Raw genomic sequence first — 25,212 nt, 5'->3', positions numbered from 1 at the left:
GATTCCTTGATTTTATCTAGCGTTCCTATTAAGTAATTATTAGTAGAAGGAAATTCTTCAATTAATTAATTCCATCTAATCTCAAACAAAGTTTCGTTTAAACTATTCCGAGCTGAATAAAATTTAAATAAAAAATTGCAATAATTCTCGCCCAAAAAGCTTTGCATATGACAATCCAGATTTTGATGAATATAAAATATACAATGGATGTGTTTTATATGAGGTAAAAGTGTTTTTAACGCTACATCTAGGCCTGTATCAGCATCACTAATAATAATAGTTGGCGTGATTCCATTGTTTGCTTCTAAAAGTTGTTCTAAAACCCATGTATAAGACGCTGATATTTCATCAGATAATAATGCTTGTGCAAAAATACGGGTATAGTTTCGATTATCAACACCAACAAAGATGCAAAGAGCCATGTGGTACTTATTTGTTCTTGAAGTGTTATCTGTTACAATAACATCATGATAAATACTGATATAAATCCTATTGATTCGAATCCATCCAAAAAATATGAAATAACCTTTCTTGATAGATTTTTTTAGCAATAAACATCCTGGGATCTTCTTTTTGCTGATTTTCAAGCATTTCCAATAGCCAAAACGCATCATTGTCTGGATCATTAACTTTACTATGAGAATTATCCTGTTTAAAGTATTGAATCGCATTTATTACATCTCTTTCTAGAAATATTTGCTGTGGAAACTCAGCAATTAAAAGATTCCGAATCATAAAGCTGCCCATTCCAGGTGAATTATTGACATAAAACTTTATTCGATTCATCACTGACTCAGGCAAACTACGATATGATGATACGAATATTGCTGTTAAAGTGTTAAGATTATGGTTTTTATACCCTGGTTCAAAAGTAGTTACTCTTGGATTTGAGTCAGTTTTTGGCCAACAAATATTTATATAACACGTACACTCAACGCGAGATGATGTTGTATTTTATGTTATATCTGGATTATGATCTTGGCTTATCAGCATGATGGCATTCAAATACCTTTTTACTAACACTTCCATCAATTCTATGATAAGTATTTTGCAATCTCCAGGAAAAACCTTTTGTTTTGGCATATGTATGTAGAACTTGGTCTATATGCTCTCAATTCTCAAATTTATAGCCAACCTTTAACTCAAGTGCTTGCTCCTTTAGATTGTCACTAGTCTGAAGCTTTTAAAAAACTCTCAAACGGTTTTTTCTTGAGACTATAGATTTTGGTAAAGTGTTTTCCTTATTTAAATTGATGTTATCCATATTTGTTTTAAATGTTACATTGGCAAATGTATCGTTCTTGACACGTTACGTTAATATTTAAAATATTTACACATGTTATATGACGTTATAGTATCACGTGCAGTAGGGGTAGCAAAAATCATGTTACCATCCTGGATGGCAAGAGGACTTTTTCTTAAAATATTTACTTTAGGTAAAGAGTTATATCCAACAATCTTTTGTGATGCAATGAAATTGCTAAAAAATATGGGCGGTGGTAAAAATTCTTGTAGCGAGTTAGTTGGATAAATTCGAGCCTTTACACAATATGAAAAACCTTATGATTTAAAATATGTACTAGGAATGGATAATGTTTTTTTATGGTGGCATTTGTGCAATTCAGTACACCCTGAAGAACATTATATTCAACAACTCGTCATAAAGATTTTATCTATTACTCCACATAATGCAGGATGTGAACGTATATTTTCCATAATTGGATGGCTAATAAAAGGAGAACACAGTAAGTTAATATTTAATACAAAAAGTAAATATTTTAATTTACATTTACACCTTTAACTTAGTTTCTATATATTTGATTAAATTAAATGTTGAAAAACTTGAATTAATGGCAAATGCAAAATCTGAACTCAAATTTGCATATAATACACTTTCTGAAGATCAATTTTAAAATGAAGTTCGGGAAACATTTTCTAATTCGTCTTTTTTCGATGATAACGATGTTGAGAGTGATTATGATGATGATGAGGATAATGATCAAAATGAGGATGAAAATGATGATGCTAATAATGGAACAGTAAATAATACTAATTTAGAGATTTCACGATGGGTTAATATTACAGATAAAGAATTGCAAGAATTACTTCAAATGGAAGTTAATGTAGTAATTGATATTCCTCTATTACTACCAGTAGATCATGATTCTCAAGAATTTAACATGGAAGAAGTGTTAGATAAAGTTCTCACTTAAAATAATATATAATAATTAAATAATTACATTGATTATGATAATAAAAGAGAGTATCGATTTTTCCATTTAAATTTTACGATGTTTAATATAATGATATGTGCAAATTTTATGCAACTAGCAAATCAACTGTGCCAATTTACCTGTTCGATATAAAGCTCCGAATGGTTTGAAGCTTTAGTTCAGTATTAGTCACCAGTTGATTTACAAAAAAAAAAACTTTTTTCAGTTTGTTTAAACTGAATATTTTTGTTTTTTTTTAAAAAAATAGTTTTAAATTATTCATTACAGTTCTTTAAACCAAAAAGAATGTTATTACTTATTTTTTAGGAAACGAATGCCTAGACCTTAAGGATTGGGATATTTTATTTTTAATAAAGAAATTTCTAAAAGTTTATTTGAGAAGATTTTTTGAGATTTTTTTGATAAATCTTTTAAGAGTTCATTTGGAAAATTTTTTTTAAAAAAAATTTTTAATTAGAGAGGTCATTTCAGATATTTTTTTGATAAAAAATTTTCTAAGAATTCATTTAGAAAGATTTCTTTTTGAGAAATTTTTTAATTGAAGAGGTCATTTGAATTGAAAAATTTTTGTTTTATAATGTAATTTTGCCAAATTTAATTATAAATGTATTTAGGCTATAAAATAATTAGTGATGCTTGCCTAAACTCTTTTTGCCAAAATTTTTGGTTTCATTACCAATTAATTTCAGTTTTATTATTAACTAAACCATATAATAATAATTTTTAATTTTAATTTTAATTATATAAAATTATAGTTTTATTATGAAAATATATAAAATTAATTATATTTATAATAATTTTATAAATTCTTTTTAAAAAATATTATATTTTAATAAAAATTTATTTTTTTAAGTAATTATTATAATTAAAAATCCATGGAAATTTATGAAAAATCCATAGAAATACCATAGAATATTGAATTTTAGCATTTTGTTTTTTAATTTTAAATATCTAAATTATTTTAGTTTTGTCAAATAACTAAATATTTTGGTTTTACCCAGCATCTCTAAAAATAATATGGGTAAGTTACGTAATATTATTATTATATGATCACATAATTTAAATATTTACATTTTACATTTTATTTATTTTATTAAAACTTTTTTTTTATTATCAATTTTTTTTTACTTAAAAACACAATTTTTTATCTATTTAATATATCCAGAAATACATATTTTTTTTATCTGTTATATTTAGAAATAAAGCTCTGAACGGGTCAATTTAGTCCGGATTATAGATGGTTTAGATTAGAGCCAAAATCCGTAAAAACTGAACCGAAAAACTGGTGGGTCAGTTCAGTTTAATCTGATTTTTATAAAAATGCGAAAAATCGAATAACTGTCCATCTAGTGAACGTACAAAGTCAAGCCATATATTATTGGATTCGTCTTGACGAGACACATTAAATGGTGGTAAGATCATATCTTTAGCATTGATAAATTACACGTTAACTCATGCTAAATGAATTATCAATAATTAGAATTAGCAAGCCATCTATTAGTGCTAAAAACATGATCTTAGCACCATTCGATGCGCCTCAGTGAGACGAATCTAATGAATATTAATTCTTCTATGTATGATCACTGAATGGCAAAAAATGTCAAGTTTCGCATTTTTTTAAAATTTTTGAGCATTAAAAATTAAAAATTCCAATACATGAATTTATTTGTCGTCCAATGGTCATACAAATATAAATTAGGACTCATTGGATTCGTCTTGATGAGATGAGTCGAATGGTGGTAAGATCATATCTCTAGCATTAATAGATCGTAAGTTAATTTACGCTAAATAATTTATAAAAAATTGGCATTAGCAAGCTATCTATCAATGCTAAAGACATGATCTTAGCACCATTTAACTTGTCTTATCGAGATAAATCTAATGAGTTCTAATTTATATTTATATGACCATTGGACGAAAAATAAATTCATGCATCAGAATTTTTAATTTTTAACGCTTGAAAATTTTAAAAAATGTGAAACTTGACATTATTTGCTATCCAGTGGTCGTACACAGATGAATTTATATTCATTGGATTTGTCTCACTGAGATGCGCCAAATGGCACTAAGATAATGTTTCTAGCACTAATAGATAGCTTGTTAATTCCAATTATTTATAAATTATTTAGCATAGGTTAACATGTGATCTATCAATGCTAGAGATATGATTTTACCACCATTCAATGCGTCTATTCGAGTCAAATCCAATGATATATAGCTCAACTTTGTACGATCACTAGATGGACAGCTATTCGATTTTTCACATTTTTATAAAAAATTAGATTTAACCGAATTGAACTACCAGTTTTTCGGTTCTAATATCTGAATCAAACCAAACCAAATTTTGAGCTGGTTTCAGATCAGTTCCCTAGTTTAGCTCAAACCGTTTGAAGCTTTATCTAGAAATATATAAAAAGATATATATTACTAATATTTCTTTCTTTATTGATGTTTTCCTACTATTTTTTTTTCATTTCTTTCTTTCTTTTTACTAATACTTCTAATAATATATTTCTATTATTTTTTTCTACTATATTAACCGATTGGTGACTGATTGGCATTTTCGCCAAATACTGTCACCAATCAGGCAGTTTGCTATCTTTTGATCCAGTGATCAGAAAAGAATGAAATATAGCTCATTGGAATCGTCTCAACAAGACGAATCTAATGGTAATAAAGTCACATCTCTAGGATTAATAGTTAATAAAAAATTAAATCATATGGGCTGATTTGTCTACCTTTAATTAAAATATTGATTTTATTACATTTTTATTATACAAAATACTATATAATATACAGTAAATTGGGGATGAGTATTAAAAAATTTTTATTTAATGTTATTATACTATAATTTAGTAAATATTTCTTTTAAATTAATATAATTCTTAGCACTTACTATATATGTTAAAACTTTGTATCTCAACTTAAAACGTAAATATTTTCAGATCTAGTAATCCAATCGATAAGCTCTTTTTTCGTTTATATAAACCAGATTAATGGCTTTCCAAAGAGCCTAAATTTATAAAAAATGGATCAGTGGATCCCAAGATATTTGCATTTAAGCATGTTAAAAAGTTCGTACCTCAACTTTAAATGTAAATATCTCCAGATCTAATGATTCAATCGGTGAGTTCTTTTTTGACTATGAAGTCCAGAACAAGGGCTTTCCAACGAGCCTAAAATTATAGAAAACAGATCAGTGAATCTTGATTTATTTGCATTTAAAGATGGTAATACAAACTTTGATATAAAATAATTGTTTTTATTGTTTGAAAATATCTATTATGATAACATCTTTTATATGATATTTTTATTATATTTTTATAAACATTTATAGCTACTAAGACTATATAAATTTTTATTTTACTTTATATTCTATTAAAATATACTTACTTTTAGTGCTCCTAACAGATCGGTTCAGACCGGATTTAGCTTAAATCTGATCTGATCTGATTTTTATTTTAATAGATCTGATCTGATCTGAATCTGATCAGATCTGGTTCAATTTGATCTGAATCTGGTTCAGATCCATTTGAATCCGATTTGAATTTGATCCAAATCTGGTTCGGATCTGGTCCTTGTACTAAAAAAAGGAAAGGGAACATTAATTACGTTTCTTAAAGTAAAAAAAAATAAAAATAAAAATAAAAAAATGAACTTACCATAGTTCGTTCTTTTAAATCCTGGTCGTTCAGCTTCATCTCGCGTCCAGGTTTCCTAAAAATAAAAGAAAGGGAACGTTAATTACGTTCCCTTAAGTAAAAATAAAAAAAAAACCTAAAAAAAGAAACGAACTTACCATAGTTCGTTCTTTTTTTTAAATCCTGATCGTTAACGTCTTAACGACTTTGTTTGTCCAGGTTTCCTAAAAAAAAAGAAAGGGAACGTTAATTACGTTCCCTTAAGTAAAAATAAAAAAAAAACTTAAAAAAAGAAATGAACTTACCATAGTTCGTTCTTTTTTTAAATCCTGGTCGTTAATGGCTTCGTTCATGTCCAGGTTTCCTAAAAAAGTAAAAGAGTTTTAACGTTAATTACGTTCCCTTAAGTAAAATAAAAAAAAAAACTTAAAAAAAGAAATGAACTTACCATAGTTCATTCTTTTTTTTAAATCCTGGTCGTTAACGTCTTAACGACTTCGTTTGTCCAGGTTTCCTAAAAAAAAGAAAGGGAACGTTAATTACGTTTCCTTAAGTAAAAATAAAAAAAAAACTTAAAAAAAGAAATAAACTTACTATAGTTTATTCTTTTTTTAAATTCTGGTCATTAATGGCTTCGTCCACGTCCAGGTTTCCTAAAAAAAAAGAAAGGGAACGTTAATTACGTTCCCTTAAGTAAAAATAAAAAAAAAACTTAAAAAAAGAAACGAACTTATCATAGTTCGTTTTTTTTTTAAATCCTGGTCGTTAATGACTTCGTCCACGTCCAGATTTCCTAAAAAAAGAAAGGGAACATTAATTATGTTCCCTTAAATAAAAAATAAAAAAAAAACCTTAAAAAAAAGAACGAACTCACCATAGGTTCGTTCTTTTTTTTTAAATCCTGGTCGTTAGGCTTCATTCGTCCAGGCTTCCTAATAAAAAAGAAGGGAACCGTTAATTAAGTTCTCTCAAGTAAAAATAACAAAAAAAAAGAAACGAACTTACCTAGTTCGTTCTTTTAAATCTTGGTCGTCCGGCATCTGTTCGTTCAGGAAAGGGTTTTTAAAAAAAAAATCTGATCCAAAATCTGTTCAGATCGAATCAGATTTTCTCGTGTTTGATCTGATCCGATCTGAATCTGATCAGATCAGATTTTTTTTAAATCCGATCTGATCTACGGATCAAAATTTTAAAAACCGAACCGATCTGATTCGGATCAAATCTGCAGATTCCAGATCAGATCGGATTTTTTTCGGAGCACTACTTACTTTTTAATAATATATGTTAAAAATTCCATATATATAAGAAATGGGTTTTTTATTAGTGAAATGGGTTTTTTCACAGCTCTTTTACATTTAATAATTTAAGTTTCGCAAATGTAAATTTTTGTTCAACTTATTATTTAGTCAAGTGATCATCAATCAGATGATTTTTTGGTATTACAAAACAATTTTGAGTAATGAAAATTATGAAAATCAATTTAATAACTCTTTTTAATGCAGAGTAAACAAATTAGCCCATATGTAAAATATAAATGATACATTTTTATTTTTATATTTTACTTAATTCTCATTAAGAATTAATCTTAAAAATGCAATTTTACTACCATTAGATTCGTCTTGTTGAGACGATTCCAATGAGCTATATTTCATCTTTTTTTGATCACTGGATCAAAAGTTAGCAAACTGATTGGTGACTGATTGATGCCTATTTTTTCACTTTTCGACCTGTGATTAATATTATATTACTACTGAAAATATTCAAAAAAAGGATATTTATTATTTATTTAGCAATTATGGAATTTGATAATCCTTTTAACAGTCTATTATATAAATAAATAGTATATTATTAGTTAGAATTTAATGAAAATTTAGATAAAACCAATTTAAATAATTATTAAAAAAGTTTATTAGTTCATTTACCAATTCTTTTTAGTATCACATTAAACTATATTTAATTATTAATTTTAAGCTATATAGTAAAACATAATTTTTCTTTATATAATATACTTTTAGATTCTAATTATTAAAGTTTATCTAAAAAGTCATAAAATAATTTAATATATTGTATTTTAATTGATTAAATTTATATAAAAATTAATTACAAATAGATAATAAAATAAATAAAATAAAATTTTTCATATATAAATATTTTATTAAAATATATCATAAAATTATACATAATTTATAAAATTTGGTATTATTGCAAATCACAAAAAATTTTTTTATCACACACAAAATTTACTTTTTAATGCCACAAAAAATCATCAACTCTATATGAAAGTACTAACTTTAGAAAATACTATAAGCAATATAATACAGTAATATTTTTTAACTTATTGGATTCATTTTATTGAAAAGAATCAAATAATAGTAATTTTATAATGATTAGATTAATATTAATTAAGCAATTCAATTTTAAAGATCAAATTAATATATATAAAATTTATATAATATTAAATATTTTAATAAGTGCAATGACAAATATTACCTAATATCAGTTTATTATAAGAGCTTACCCCCCTTCCCCAGGCAGTGTTGGCATATTCTGGAATCTAAAATCTGGAAACGTGTATTCCAATTTCCAGTTTCCAGTATTCCAATGAACTGTTCACTAGAATACAATTGGAATACTGGAACATTGGAATTTAATTTGGAATACTGGAATATAAAAAATTATTATGGAACACTGGAATTTAGTTTGGAATACTGGAATATATAAATTTTAAAAAAATTCTTTATTTAATAACCAAAATACATTTAAAATTCATTACAATGACATATTGGAAAAGAAACTAGGCGCTACTAATTGAGATTTAAATAGAGTTGTTAAATCTCATTTTGCATCATTGTTATCTGCAGGATGAATTTGTGTACTAAGTAATTCATTTAGATTTTCATTAATTTCATTATCTGAAGTATCATTTTCACTTATATCTTCTTCATTTAGTCCCTCAAACCATAATTTAATAAATTCATCTACTTCATCATTATCCCCATTATCGCTTTTATCATCAATATCATCCACATCCAATTCCGGTGGTTCCAGTATACTGTCATCAATTTCTTTATCTCCAACAGGTACTGCAATTCTATTATTATTAACTTACTGATCATCCAATATAATACTTTTTATAAATTTTTCTCTTTGAAGTTCACCACGAATTTGTGCCATCCATAAAACTTTAGAGTACTAGTTAAAATTAAAAATCAATAAATTATAATAAATAATAATATAAATAATAAATAACTTACATGTAATTTATTCCGTCTTTTAGTGTGTAAGAAGCCCATAGTTGAAAATAGCCATTCACATGAAGCAGAGTTCACACATATACTGAACAATTTAGTTGCTATTTGTGATAATTCTAGAATTGAGTCGCTCAAAAATGACCAATTATCTAAAGGTGTTTTGTTCTAATTCTAATAAAGAAGGTTCATTAAATGGAAAAAAATTTTCTTTATATGCCAATAATTCTCGTACCATAGAAGTTGGGTTGTTACCAAACCATTTAATATAATAATATTGAACCCATTTATTAAGATTAATGTGAGAAAGTTTAGGATCTGATGCAAAAAATTGTAATTTATAGGATGGATGTAAAAAAAGGATAAAATAAGTAAAGGCTACTCCCAGGTTTTCCATCGTCTTTCTAATCTTCTTGTCATCATTTCCCTATAATCGTTATCATCACATTCTGAAGTGCATTGCATAAAGTATCCAAAAGAATGCAATACATCATATAATCGAGCTTTATCTTTTTGCAACAAGTTCAATGCAACGCAATATGGATAAAGAATCTTTTCTAATTCTACAAGATTTATCCAAAAGTCTGGATTATCAATAATTGAGATAATTTTGCTAGCCATTAGTTTGTTATCATTATTCCCTTCTTTTTCTTCATGTACAACTGTTACATCACTAAGATCATTCCTTCCTGCTAAAGACTAAAAGTTTTTAATATTAACTGTTAGATTAACAATGTTTTAATAAAAAGATTAATATTAAATATTAGAACTAACCTTTAATGCACGCTTATTTTTGAGAACCGATTGGTAACAAAAATAATAGGAATTCCAACGTATTTGACCAGGTTGTATTAATGTAATATATTTGTTATATATTCTTTTTTGTTCGTCGCGAAGATCTTTAGTAAATTTTGATGACGCATTAAAGTATTTAATGATTGCAGTTGCATTTTTAGAAGTTTCAAGTAATTTTGGTGAGGATTTGAAAACATCTACTACACAGAAATTTGCCTGGTACGCAAAACAAGGCAAAAAAACTATATCATTATGTGTACATCTTAATTGTTTTCTAAATAACAAAATATTATTTATTAGTTTAACATAAAATTTAAAAAATTATAAACTTAAAAAAAAAAATTCTTACTGAGCTGCATTGTAAAAGAAAGCAGAGTCAGTGATAACAGTATTAATTTTTATGTTTTTTGCTTGAGTTTCATTTAAAAATGCATTAATATGTCTAACTGCTGCATCAGTATTTCCACAATCCCTGCTAATATCTTTTGCTTTCCATATTAATACTTGTCCATCTGATCTTGTAATTACTAAACCCAAAATATTTTGTTCAACAACATTTTTCCATCCATCAAGTGAAATAGAAACACCATATTTGTCATCTTTAGCAGCAGCTTCTATATTATTTTGTACACGCTCAGCAGAATTCTTTAATAATTCATCAGCTAAAGTTTTTCGATTTGGTAATTTCAATAAAGGTGAAATAAAATTAAAAAATTTGATTGTTTTCTGATTTTCCACCCATTGGAACGCCCATCCATTTGAAATTGTCATACGTAACAACAATCTGTAAAATGTGTCTATCTCATTTGGTAAAAACTTTCTTCCAATATACTGATTTATAGTTGATTGTACTTTTTCAGAATTATTAGTACACAATCGTTTTGATGTACCACTTGTGAAAGTTGATGCAGTTGATCGTGTAGAAAATGATGCTTGAGATAGATTATCATCTTCTTCATCTAGTTCCGGCACTATAATAATTAAATATATTAGTTAATAATATAAAAATAAATATACTGTATATATAAAATTAAAAATGTAAATCAAAAAAATATAAATAATAAATTAAGTATACATTGATTTAATTGCCTTTTCAAATTATTAGCTGTTCTCTGTTTGGCTGTTCTCTGTTTTCTTGTCTCTATATTTTTTTTTTACATATTCAACTCTATCTGGATATGTCGTTTTGAAATTTTCACACACAGATAAATGTTTGCCAATACTAGAAACTGTATTTAACATATTTATTTTACGCGCTTCTGCTTCTGCCCAAGTTCAGCCTTTTACAGTTACACAACCCTGACATACTGCTAAATAATTACTTTAGTTAACCTTAACATCTTTTTTTACATGAACAAACTCGTTAAAACAGTGGGAAGGTTTTCCACCGTGATTTGACATATTGTATTTAGTTTATTTTGATGTTTAAAGTTAGAAAAAAAAAAAATTTTTTTTTTTGGTTAATTTGGTTAATTTGTGATCGATTTTGTTATACTGGAATACTGGAATTAATTTCAGAATAAATTTCTGATGTTCCATCAAAATTCCAATGTTCCAGTGATCCGGTGTTCTATTTGATGTTCCAATTGTATTCCGATATTCCAATTTCCAGTTCCAGTGAAATTTTCACCAGAAACCAGAATTTCCCATCACTGCCCCCAGGTAAGATATATTATATATGTAACCTAAGATTTTCAATTACTCACTTTTCCCTAGAATATTAGATAATATCTGTTACTGCCCTAAAAGTACCTGATATATATATTATAAATGTATAATTTTCCATATTTATACTATATATTATTGGTCAAAAATTAGGCAAATATAGCATGGGCTTGAATTTTATTAATTAATGCTAAGGTTGCTTGTCTAAACCTCTTCAAAATCCTACGATTAGTTTCGTCAAAATTTTACTATAGATTTATTATAGTTTCGGCAGAATTTCGGCAGTTTCGGCATTTATAATAAGTTTCGGCAGTTTCGCCTTTCTCCAAAGTTTCGCCAGTTTTTTAATATAACTTTAATATAGTTTCGGCAGGACCCCGGATATCTAATATAAAGGTCATAATGGACTTTTGGCCAAAAACACCCCTTTTTGCTGAAACTCAAAAAATCGTTTTTTGTAAATATCTCAGCATCCAGTAATTCAATTTTAATGAACTTTTTTTTATTTTGTAGCCCTCATTTAGCTCTACAATTTAAAAAAAAGTTCATCAAAATTGGACCACTGGATGCCGAGATATTTACAAAAAACGATTTTTTGAGCGCTGAAAAATGGGCCAATCTGCCGAAAGTGTGACTTATGACCTGTTTTGGAGATATCCGGGGTCCTGTTTTGGCAGAATTTCACTTTTCGGCAAAACGCCATCTTGCTTAAACCCCTAGGTTTCAGCAAGCAACCTTAATTAATGCTATAAGTTACTTTAAAAAATACAGAATATTCTAAAAAGAATCACAACAAGTGCAGAACTAATAGAAAAACAAAGAACAAATAATCTTTCAAAATTACAAATAAAGAAAAGCTAAGATTATAAACCCTATTCTCTTTATATAAATAACTACCTCAAATCTATTTCAAAATGGGTAAAGTTGACTATGCTATACATAATCCATCCAGCACCATATCCACTCTTAGAATTGGTAAAGAACTTCTGAGCTACCATTAGTACTATCAAAAACACATAAAATTCAATTTCTCCTATTTGACTACATACTATAGATAACAAACCTATTTCACAAAGACCTTTGGGAACTTTTTAGTGTCATACAGTCCAGCTAATGGGAAACTTTTTAGTGTCGTGCAATTCCTGAAGGAACACCCACCTCATTTCAAACAATTCCAAACGGAGGACACCCACCTTATTGTAAACAATCTTTCGACCTAAGATCTACCTAGATAAGTCAATCCAATGATAGTCCAACATGTGACTACTTTGATCAGCATACTACAAAAACTGCAGTACCCAATCTGTCACCCCTCTTATCACCTGAGTGATCATTGATTTTAAAATTGTAATATCAAGCCACCATGATGATCAAATTTTCCAGTATCCCTTACTCCCAAAGAAAATAAAGTTACATCAAAAAAAAAACCAAGAAAAATAAAAAGCAAAAAATAAAGATATAAACCTCAGGCAAAAGGTTAGTAAAGAACAAAACGTATCCAATATCGGCAGCAAAAATAATAAGGCCAAAAAGAGAAATCCATATACAATCCAAATCCAAGTCCAAAAGTTTGCCCAATAATATTAAAAAACGTGATCAAATATATATTAAAATGATCAACGTATATATAGAAAAAAGGATTAATCACATGACTAGAATGATCATTTGGAAATGGTAAATCGATTTTGGTTTATTTTTCAAATTTCCAAAATGCGCAGAAAGGTGGTGCAGGAAAAAAGAAAATAATGAAAATAAAATAAAAGTAGCGACAGAAAGAATAAATCAAAATATGTACAAGGTAGGGAGAGTACCATAAATAATGACAGAAACAAATAAAAATAGGGAGCTCAAAAAAAACCAAAACTCAGCACACACACTTCATCAACTGGTAGTAACTTCGTTGGTAAGAACCTCTTCTAAAGATGAAGATCCGGCTTGTGAACTGCTTGGCCAGTTAGCTTTAAAGGTGTAGGAACTAAATGCATTACTTTTTAACCTTTCAGAAAACCAGGAAAATGTTTATATAGAACTGCCATCTTACAACGTAATTTGGTAGCAACCAGAACCTTAAGAATAACATTTCTAAATTTCATACAGTCTTTTTATGAATGCTGGGCAAAACTCATACATTGCAGAAGAACTCAGAGCACCTCGAAAAGACTTTTTGTTAACTAAAAGCAAAAAGTCCTCATACTTTTCATCCATTTATTTTCTTTATGAAAATTTTTGGCCAAGTGAGCAACTGGAGAGAAGGTACTTTTGATCATTTTTGGTCAAAAACTAGGCAAACGTGATATAGTAGCCTTTATTTTTATTAAATTTATTCGAACTTTACAATTTACAAACAATAAAAAGAAAAATAAAACAAATAAAACTAATTAAAAACAAAGCTATATAGTCTTTTAAGAAAAAATAAAGTAAAAAATTAATCTAAAAAAGAAAAATCGCATTACACTAAATTTTCCCAGATCTTTTCCCTTGATATATTCTAATCAAAGTAGAAGCAACTATACTAACAAAATAACGAATAGCGCGCCCACTATAAAAATTGACACTTCATCTTGCAAAAGCTGTTATTTAATAGCACTGTTAAACAATTCATAAAATCTGAAAAGTGATTAAATCAAGGCAAACCATATTTCATCGAGTTCTTCAACCAATCGGTTCTGAAGTCATGTGAATCGTGTAGGGTTGAAGGTGGTAAAGATAAGTAAGGTAAATATATAGATTTTGGCAAATTTGACGGCCGTGGAGTAGTTTTCAACTTGTAAGTAATATTCATCGCGTTTTTCCATCTACTTTTCTCATAAGAACGCAGATTCCAAATTCGTCTTCTGAATTTTTGAATAAAATTGTTGTGAATAGCAGCGACAACTTTCATCGCGGAATTTCTTGGGATGGATAAATTGACAAATAAGTCAACAAAAAGCTTGGGTAGACAGCCATGGATAAAGGCATAAGAGGACCAATTTGTAGAAAAAAAGGACCAATATGAAAGAGAAGTAAGTTTAATAATAAACGGAATTGGATCGATATCAGCCAATTTTTCAGCATTATATATTTTTGAAATCAAGTAATTTTGATAAGATTGAAAAATTTGTTACATAGGCAAATGACGTCTTTTGCACATAAAAAGGTGCATCAAGTCTTCCATGCGGTCGATACAAGAATGGCAAGTTAATTCGTCCATGTATAAGTCTGGGCGTGTTCTTTTAAATTTCTCCAAAGTAGACAATTCATCTAAGAAGAGTTTAAACTTGAAGGTGTGGTGCTATGAAGCATATTCAAAGGTAAAAGATGCATCATGAAAAGGTTTGAATTTCAAAGTGAACCAAGTAAGATCCTAATCAACAATGTAATCTATATGAGATGATAATAAAAAAGTGAAGTGAAATCACGTTAAATGCAATAAATCACGCATCAACTGTGTTTGATAATATTATTTGAGAAAGTGTCTTAGATTAGACTTGCAGACAATATCATCGTCATAAGTTAAAACAAAATTGTGGGCAGAGGCAAGATCCAAACCAGAGATCAAAATACTGGACAATAAGGTGTGAGCAGTATTGGCCAAGGAATCAGCAAAATCGTTCAAATAGTTGTTGGAATGAGCTTTAACTTTGATTAGTAAAACAATCAAATTCTTGAAGCGGATAGTTCGTTCAATAATAGCCCAAAGTTCAAAGTTCATAGTTTTATAGTAGAGATGGCTATTAGAATAGGAAGAAGAAGAACAACCTTTAAGGCCATTAATGGCAGTTTACGAGTCAGTATAAATAGTAACTTTTGAGTCATGAGGAGAGACAGTTAAAACTGCATAAATAGCAGCAGCTTTAGCACGAGAGAAAAAGGAATTATCTCAAATAATGCCATGTGCGTAAATAGCGATGAAATTGGGAAAACCAGCATCCAGTACAATTTGCATCCAAGACCAGCCCATAGAAACATTGGGAGTTCCTAAGTTAATAAGAGACTCATCAGTGAAAAAGATGTAACATGAATCTGTAGAAGGAATTAAAGGAGAATTAGCAAAAATAGCAGCAGCTGAGGATTTAACGGTGGTAGGGATAACTGGAGCCTCAATAATGTCTACAGGGGAAAAATCAGGAGCAACATCCCATCTGTTATAGTAAAATCGAATTCCATCTTTTATATCAGCCCACATAAGGAGGGTGACTACCACAGGTCAAAAAGTGAAAAATCAGGCATCAATCAGTCACCAATCAGTGCCTGATTGATGCCTGATTTTTTACTCTTTGACTTGTGCACTTCAGAGGTATTTCTTCTAATTCATTCATTAACGGTAGGAAGGATGAGCAAATGTATAAGAGAGACCTTTTGCGTGCAAAGAGTTAAATCTGCATTTCACTTTTTGGAGGGAGGCAGAGGAATATTAGCCACGCAGCCAGTGCAAGGAGAAAGTTTGATAATATCACCTGATGAAGAGTCGCAATGAGAAGAAATCCAGTGTACGATAGAGCAATCATGCCAGGCTGGATAGTGAGTTGTTTTCCAAAAAGAGGTGAACCTTTCGGTCAAAACTAGCAAAACATACTGAGCTTGAATTTTATTAATTAATACTGAAGTAATTTTAGAAACGAAGTATTCTAAAAAGTATCGCAATAAGTGCAAAACTAATAGAAAAATAAAGAACAAATAATCTTCCAAAATTACAAATATAGAAAAGCTAAGATTATAAACCCCACCTTCTCTTTACAAATAACTATATACGGCTACTCCCTCCAAATCTATTTCAAAATGAGTAAAGTTGACTATGCTATACGTAACCCATCCAATGCATACTATTTACAGAATCGGTAAGAAACATATATTCTACCGAAATTAGTACTATGAAATGCATAAAATTTAATTTCCCCTATTTGACATAGTCGAAAAACCAATATATCGGGTAGCAGATATGTATCAGATATGTACCCGATATGTGTAGTATTAATGCAGAAAATCGGGTACCCGATATGTGTAAGATATATGTAAATATATATATCAAATATACGTATGTAATGCTCGTGTGTATATGATATGTATATGATATGTAGACGATATATATATTTACACGTATATTACACATATCGGGTACCCGATTTTCTGCATTAATACTACACATATCGTACATATCTGATACATATCTGCTACCCGATATATCGATTTTCGACTAACAGAAGATCATGCCTAGAATATATATATTATTTACATATTATTTATATATCATATACATATTCGATACTGATATGTAATGACATACAGTCAACCTTCGTTATAACGAATCTTGTGCTCCGTACCTCAACTTTACTATAGTGCTATAGTGAAGATTTTACGGATTGATTGGTTAATTCGTTATAAGCGAGGGGAAATTTATTATAGTTGTCTGAAAAATTCACTATATCAAAGGTTCATTATATCAAGGTTTGACTGTATATATTTACACATATCTTACACATATCAGCAGGTATCTGATTTTCTGCATTTTTACTATACATATTAGGTATATATGATATATCTGATACATATTTGCTACCCGATATATTAGTTTTTAACCAGTGTATATTTGGTACTAATAAGTATAGGATATATATAGAATATATCATTTTTTGACTAGCATATATATAGATAAGAAATATAAAGTATATTATATTTTTTATTTTTTTGTTTTAATTGCAGCACATTTAATACTTTATTAAACAATTTTTATATTAATATAATATATATGATCAAATATAAAAAAAAAGTCTAATATTATTAAGTACTAAATAAACCACTTATTATTTTATTAGAGAATCTATGTATGCACTATCAGGTTATTAACAAAATTATTGTAATTTGAATATTTAGTCAATGATTAAATCATATAATTTTATTACTTATAATTATATCTCATTATAGTCATTAAATATTTGTCCTAAATATGCAATTATAGAGAAAGTTGATTGTAATATGTAATTTACTATATAATTATTATTATCAATTTTAGCTTATTAAAAGTAATGATTATAAATAGGTTTAACTGTACTACAATTTTATTGTTAAATATAGACATATAGACCTCTAATAATATATATAAACTATTATAAATTTAAGTTTATAAATTAAAAAAATATTTAGTTTTAAAATTTATATATTGTTAAATAATATTAGTAATAATAATCATCAGTAATGAATTTATAATATAATGCTAACCAGTATTTTATTAGATTTTTAATTCTGGCCAAAAGAATATTATAATACTAGTATAAAAATTATGTAAAATGAAAATTTTTAAAATAAAATATTAAATAGATTAAATTTAAAAAAAAAAATAAAAATAAAAATAAATTTAATTGTTAAATAAGTTAAAATTGATATTCAAAATTAATTTTATAATTCATATATAGTATATTATAGAAAAAATTTATTGATTTAATATATAAAAATGATATGATGATAATTTTTTGCTAATCATTTTCAAAAAAAAAAGAACATAATTTTTGATGGAAATTTTTTTTTTTTTAAAATAAAACTTAATATAAACTTCATATAATCTTTAAAATTATAACTTATAAGTAATTTTGTCTGCTCTACAAATTTACTTAATACTTTAAGAAATTTAAATACTATTTATGATATTTTTGACAATTTATTATAATCTGAAAAATAAGTAAAAAATAAATTCATCCAAAATTAAATATATGAATTTAACAATATATTTGAAAAAAAAAGGTTTAATAAAAATTTTCATAAACAAAAATTTTTTCAGAAAATTTTTTTTAAAAAAAAATTCATTATCAGAAAACAAACTAAATTAATTTGTAAATTATCTAAATTAAAATTAGATTTATATAAATTAGTTATAATCTATTTGTATTAAATTTAATTAGTTAAAAAAACTAGTTTATGATTTATTTTATTGATCTATTCCTAAGTTATTAATTCTCCATTAGATAATAAATATCAATAAGACATAAAAAATTGTCATATAATTATTAATAATAAATAGTACTTTACCCAAATAAATATTTTTTTTTATGGTTTATCATTACTTGGTTCCTGGAGGCAAATTGTGCTTCCCCATATAAAATATAAACCATTTACTTTTCCACATATTTAGAAATAAAGAATGGTTTAAGAAAAGGAAATAAACAAATATCTATGATTCTAATGGCTTGATTCAAGCAACCGGGTTGAATTGTAAGATTAACGTATTCTCTTGGTATTCCATCAACTTTAGCAGGTTCTTTTTTTTTTCATCATGAAATCCACATCTTTCATCCATTGATAGGATAATGCACGCATATGGGGAGACACAATTTGCCCCAGGCATCGGAAGTATCCCTATTGAAAAAAAAAATAAATACAATAAAATAAAGGAAAATACCATAAATAAAGAAATATAATGTAAACAAATTATCAAAAAATATTTGATTCCCAACAACTACGTCTTTCGCTTAGCAAATGTCTTGTTCAATAACTGTAATATCTTGGGAACGTTTAACTGCACATATTCAAGATCCAATGACATAACATTATCTTGTTGCTAAATAAGTGATTATTCTGTTAATATACTGATACGAAACAAATGTAGATATCCGGTATGACTAAAACGTTACCTTTTCTAAAAGATCGTCTAACTTAAGATCCATTTCCAAGATAGCAGCATCCCTCCCTTTATAATGTAATGCAATGATAAAGGTACCAGGAATTGGTGAAGTGATATTGAAATAGATATTCTGCCGCCTATTAATTGAATTAAGTAAATACAAATGACTAAAATAGAGAAAGTATCCTTCATATAACCTACCGGTTATCTGGAACATTACTCTCCACAATGATCCCATCTCTTTCCAATTGAGCATAAGAAAATTTATATGGACCTAAAACTTTCATTTTTGCTGGTTTTTTCTCTTTGTCCCCTACTTTAACTACACTTGTACTAGTAAGATCGGTTGAAGTCTGTTGTCTCACGTTCTGCAAATATGCTTTATAACTATCCAGTTGACTTCTAAGGTAATTATTGTGATCGCATATAGTTTTATAAACTGCTTCAAGAGACCGAATTTCTTCAGTGATTTTCTCGCGAAGATTACCAAGATGTGCCAACTCTTGAGCAACTTCTTCTGTCATAAGACGATACCCATCTTCACGGTCCATTATCTGAACTTCCTCGAGTTCACGTAGCATTTCTTTGACTTTTATTCCTTTGCGAACTAAAGTAGCATCTTTGGTAGTAGCCGCTGTTTCAGCAATCGTAGGTAGATCTATCTGTTTTTGTTCCGATATTCGTGGAATAGAACGAATGAGTTGTACAAAAATAGACTTAGTCTCCATATATAAAATGTCATATTGTGTGACACTACTATCAGACATGAGAGCCGAAGCAAGATCTAAAAATATAAAAATAAATAAGAAAGTATTGTAAGAATGTACAAAACAATCAGTACGATAATGATACCTCTTATGGGTGTCTCCCAACGACTGAATAATGGAAGTTCTATTGTCTTGTTTTCCTTCCTAGGTACTTGAGGAGGAGCGGGACCGATATCATCCAAAAGTATATGCAAATGACTTTTTTCTGATGGTGCCTAATGTAACAGGCGAAATAATTTCTTTTTTAATAAAGAAGTAAGAATTTTCAAATCATAATTTATTTCAAAAGCAGTATTCTATACCAAAACTTCTTCATGTTGAATTAACAAGGCGTGCGTATTATATATTTCGTTTAATGTGATATTTAGAACCAAATCCTTTTTAGACAATGCCATGTATTGATCCATCTATTTTCAATGAATAATAAGTAAAAATATCTTTCAAGATAGTGATAATACGTAAAAATTATTGTTCACCTCTAGACTTTCGTAAAAATCTCCTACTTCACACAAATCCATCAAAAATTTATTAATTCTCTGCTTATTATTCTCTACGAATGGATTTAGCATACTCATATATTCTTCTTTTGCATAAGAAGGTTTGTTTGCAAGATTTTGCAACATTTTTGCAATCTATAATAATAAAAGTATAATTAAGTAATAAAATAATAGGAGATAATAAAGAACTCTATTTATTTTACACACCAAAGTCAAAGTACGTCTTGGATGAGTTCCGGGTATTCCTTCTATTAACATATAAGCTTGCGGTGTTACTATGGCTGGATTTACGAACCGTAAAAAGAAAAATCCGCCAATAAGTGAACAGATGGCAAATTCATTAGCATCAGGATATTTTCTCTATCGATATTAATGTCAGTATTAATCATTTTCATGAATGCAATTCAAAAACTAAAGAATAATACTAATATATGATACTAACTTTTGTTAATGAACGAATTTGCTTACAGATCCAGCGAATGCCGTATGGAACTTGGTCTATAGATTCTATTATTGTATTAAGGAAAGAATTTGCTATTTCCATGAGCATTTTTATTCGTGGTGCTATCATGGCCTGAACATCAGTATTTGCTGCTGCTACATCTGGTGTAACCGCACGTGGCAATCCCTGTGGCAATGAATTGGTATCTTCTTCGATTTTCTTAATCATTTGTTGATAAACCTAATACAAGATGAAATATAAATGCGAAATCGCAGAAATCTTAGCAACAGAAAAAGATATATAACAATCATACTTTTAACGGATTAATTTCCAAATTTAGTTCCTTGTGCTCAATTAAATTGTTAATTCGCTCTGAAAGGACTGACTTAAGATAGCTTTGTCCAGGTCCTCGTCGAGTATATGTTGTCATCATTCGTGAAACTGGTGTGTTTGCTCGAAGTAGGGAGTTGAAATCTAACGTGGTCTCAAATTGTGCTGAAAGTACTGACTAATTTAATTATCACAAAGAGCAATCAATTAATGGAATTAAAATGGATTTTAACTAAAATTTAATGATATTCGGTCACTCACCTGAAACATCGTTAATAATAAATGTTCTTCTCTACTTTCGTATTGATTTCCGTATAGTGTGAACATAACTGTCTGTAATAGAGTATCAATTTCTGTAAGACTGACCAGGCGGCATAAAACCGCAATATGTCTCGGTTCTGTTTGAAGCAAGAAAAACAGATTGCCGTATTGTTGCATTTTACGATCATCTGGAAAAGTACCCTCTGATGAATCTGTATCCTCAAACGTACTTTCTACTTCTTGTTTCTTTCATAAACAATTAAATTGAAAATAAATAAACTATTTCTACAGTTAACCTTGCTGTTGTGAATAATAATTTAAATACCTCATCTAATGCCATTCGGTTCGCAATTAATAATGCTATACGTGAATCCAAATATCGAACATCTCTTTCCAGAACAAAATTTTTTTTGGATTGTGCCGAAATTCGACTTTTTAATTCCCTTAAACGTTTTTGAGCTAGAAAAAATAACATAAACAATAAATGTTCGTTAGAAAATTCTTGAAGAACGGCCGAGCCTTTTCCAAGCTATTCTATATAAGAACCGTGTATTGTAAGAAAAAAAACTGTAAAACAGTTATGATCATAAGTGCTGTACGTTTCTAATTTTGTTTAATAATCTAGTTAATTTTAGGGATTCTTCCCAATCTTAACTATACTCTACCTCTGGCCAGATCATCTTCAACTTCAACATCTTGTTCAGCGGCCATTGAATAGAGAGCATTTACAGAATACCTTTTACTAGTACGACTAGAAGTGGTACTCATGGTTGTCCTTTTATTGGAACCTCCATTTGATGGTCGTGAGCTGACGGGAATTCCGTAAGTTTTTAATATATTTTGCCGCGATTCCATTCGAAAAGTAATGTTAAAATTCCGATTATAATTTTATAATAAACGTACATGCAAATAGCTTTTATATAGTTTTTCCTCTCTCAAAGTTTCTAATTGTAGTGTAACCCATGCATTACTTAAAAATTAACTTGCCATTGATGATGCAACGTAAATAATAATAATATATTATAAATTCCAGTGTAATGCTTATACATCACCGGTTCATAGTGAGCAAGGGTAATTTCACCAATCATATATTTTCCCGTTAATCAAAATTTAATTATTCATCGTGGTGTGTAACGTATTTAACGTATTTACGCTTAAAATTCTCATTCACGTGACTTTCTAATCTTGGCTGGAATTATTAAATGATTGACTTATTTATCTTTTATAATTAAAAAAAAAGTATCCAATATTAAAGAAAAAATAAAAACTAGAATAATAAAAGTTAAAAGTAATATAAAGTAAAAAATATATAATTAAAGTACTTTTAAACTAAATAAAACAAAATAAAAAAGTAAAAAAAAATAAAAAAAAGAAAAATATATTTAAAATAAAATATTAGAAATTTATATACAAACTTTTATTTTATAATTTATTTTTTAATAAAAATAAATAGATGATTTCTATTTGTACACTATATGTGTCACATAGTTATAATAAATTACATGAAAACACAATATGATTTAACTAATAAATTTTATTTAATTTTTAATAAACACTTGTAAGTTGATTTTATTTTGGCTTCAGTTATTTTATTATATATGTATACAAGTTAGTTTTTGATATTTACTACTGCTAAAATAGTAGTAAATTCTTCTCTTTTATAACCATATTTTAATGCTTTTAATGACCAACAACCTAACAACCCAAAATTTTAACTAACTAATGCTTTTCACAACCAACAATCTCAATAACTATTTAACAAACCAAAAAAAAAATTTCAATGTATAACTCAAAATTATAGCATTGAAGCTTGGCAAGTTTTAGCATAATATCTATACTGTTTGCATTTTCTACACCTACGTCCTTTACTACTCTTTACATTTTCATCAATTTTTATGCTATTTATTAATGCATATTTACCTTTAAAGAAGGATTGTTCAACATCTGATTGCAGTTTTTTTGATGGATGTCCTTTATGCTTGATGATATTGGGATTGTTAATATCAAAGTAATCTTCTTCATTTGTTTGCTGCTTTTCATCAAATTTGTTTTGCATATCATATAGAAATATTTTAAACATATTAAATAGGTTTTAGTACATATCAGCTTTAATAGCTAAATCAATAACCTTTCTTGATAATTCAAACAACTTTGCATATATAGTTTTGTTTGACTTTGTTATTGAATTAGAATTGCATGATATAAATCAAATGGAAAATAAATGGTTGAATGTACTATTAGTAATAGGAAGATTTTTATCTGAATTGTTTGTAGAACATAATATAATAGCTAGTATTTGTTATAAAAGAGTTTTTTGATTGATATTAGGCTTAAGGTACCAATGAGGCTGATATAAAAGTTATATGATATATAGCTGATTGAGAATAAGTAACAATGTAAAAAAAGTGCTGACATATTTAGTGGTCCGATCCTATTTTTAAAGAGTCATCCGGATTCAATCCGAATCTTTACAGCCAATCCGGATGATGATCTGGATCAACAGATTCATCCTTTATTTAGGATCCATCCGGATTAATCCCATCCGATTTTAAGGATCCATCCTTTATTTTGGATCTATTCAGATGTATCCTAATCCAAAATTTAACGGATGATCTGTATAAATGAATTTATTAATTAATTACTTCTATTATTTATAAAGTTTTCAAGTTTTAAACAAATAAATAATAAAATTGGTAATATTTATAATATAATTGAATTCATTGAATTAAAGAAATAGTAAAATATTTTATTAGACTAACAAGAAAAAATACATTATGAAACTTAATGAAAAATTTATTCTAATTAAATTTCCCGAGTTTCGCCATCCCATTCTTTTGCAAAAACTTCCATTGAACGAATATTTCTTTTTAAAAATAACATTTGTCCTACCAAATTTGTATCCAAACGCGTTCTTTTTACTGTAATTAGATTACTAGCATGCGAGAATAGTCTTTCACTTGACACGGAAGTCGCAGGAATTCCAAGATATTTGCGGGCAATTTGTGATAATTTTGGAAAAATTTTTGCACGAATTCGCCACCAATTTAGTGGATTTTCCTCCTCCAATGCAACCGGCATTTCTAAATAATTACTGACTTCATCAGTGGCTGCAAGTGATTTATCTTTTTTACTTTTAGTTTGACGGCGTTGACAGTATCCTTTCTGCGAGCGCAATGATGATTCTGCATCTGAAGAAGGCATAGTTACATTTGATGGCTCTACTGCAGGTGAGTGCGGTGTTGAGTTATTGGATTCCATTTCATTAAACTCATCACGAAGCTTTCAAATTATTTTTTCCTTTTCATCATCTAATACAAAATCCATTTCTTTATAACGAGAATCTAGTAAAGAAGCCATTAATCCTGCATCATGATGAATATTCCAGTAATAAAGCAAGGCATTGTATATATTATTTTTTACTTTTTCTATAGCTCCCTCAGTATTTAACGGATCTTTAATATAAATCTTCTTTTTAGTAATATTACTTATAATTTCTTCATTATCGTTTTCTACATCTAAAATATCTTCTTCAAATACAGTATCCTCATTATAATAATCAATATCATTATCATTTGTATTATCCAATGGTGCTAAATTGAAAATAAGTTCATTAATACAAGGTATCATTTTACTGAGAGTTACATAAGTGCCTCCTGAAAATTCCCGAGTTGCTTCCTGCAATCCCGTAGTAAAACATCAACTAATTTATCTAATAAATCCCATTCATCCTCAGATAATAAA

General features: G+C 27.9%; 3 protein-coding genes across 4 annotated transcripts; 1 reads left to right on the top strand and 2 right to left on the bottom strand.

Moving 5' to 3' along the window:
• Nucleotides 1-1,336: 1,336 nt before the first annotated feature.
• Nucleotides 1,337-2,213, top strand: OCT59_018236 (uncharacterized protein; the record flags this gene model as incomplete). The annotated part of the gene is made up of 3 exons (XM_025328203.2): nt 1,337-1,499; nt 1,584-1,745; nt 1,921-2,213. The coding sequence occupies 3 exons, from the start codon at nt 1,337-1,339 to the stop codon at nt 2,211-2,213; spliced, it is 618 nt and encodes a 205-aa protein (XP_025167631.2).
• Nucleotides 2,214-8,710: 6,497 nt separating this feature from the next.
• Nucleotides 8,711-9,168, bottom strand: OCT59_018235 (uncharacterized protein; the record flags this gene model as incomplete). Its single annotated transcript, XM_066148636.1, has 3 exons — nt 8,711-8,979; nt 9,034-9,067; nt 9,130-9,168. 3 exons carry the CDS (start codon nt 9,166-9,168, stop codon nt 8,711-8,713), a joined length of 342 nt encoding a protein of 113 aa, XP_066004545.1.
• A 9,240-nt stretch (nt 9,169-18,408) lies between these two features.
• On the bottom strand, nt 18,409-22,326 carry OCT59_018234 (uncharacterized protein; the record flags this gene model as incomplete). 2 transcript variants are annotated; one of them, XM_066148634.1, is made up of 14 exons in its annotated part: nt 18,454-18,495; nt 18,583-18,909; nt 19,014-19,111; nt 19,185-19,311; nt 19,376-19,958; nt 20,027-20,156; nt 20,244-20,348; nt 20,418-20,573; nt 20,646-20,798; nt 20,881-21,120; nt 21,194-21,388; nt 21,472-21,717; nt 21,797-21,930; nt 22,137-22,326. In XM_066148634.1, 13 exons carry the CDS (start codon nt 22,324-22,326, stop codon nt 18,843-18,845), a joined length of 2,424 nt encoding a protein of 807 aa, XP_066004544.1. In that variant the 3' UTR covers nt 18,454-18,495; nt 18,583-18,842. The 2 variants fall into 2 exon arrangements, with proteins under 2 accessions (XP_025167632.2, XP_066004544.1); XM_025309606.2 differs by having other exon boundaries at nt 18,409-19,111.
• Between the last annotated feature and the right edge of the window lie 2,886 nt (nt 22,327-25,212).

The sequence above is a fragment of the Rhizophagus irregularis genome, chromosome 27, assembly GCF_026210795.1.
Source record: "Rhizophagus irregularis chromosome 27, complete sequence".
Taxonomy (NCBI): Eukaryota; Fungi; Glomeromycota; class Glomeromycetes; order Glomerales; family Glomeraceae; genus Rhizophagus; species Rhizophagus irregularis.
This window is presented reverse-complemented; position numbering and strand designations above follow the sequence as displayed.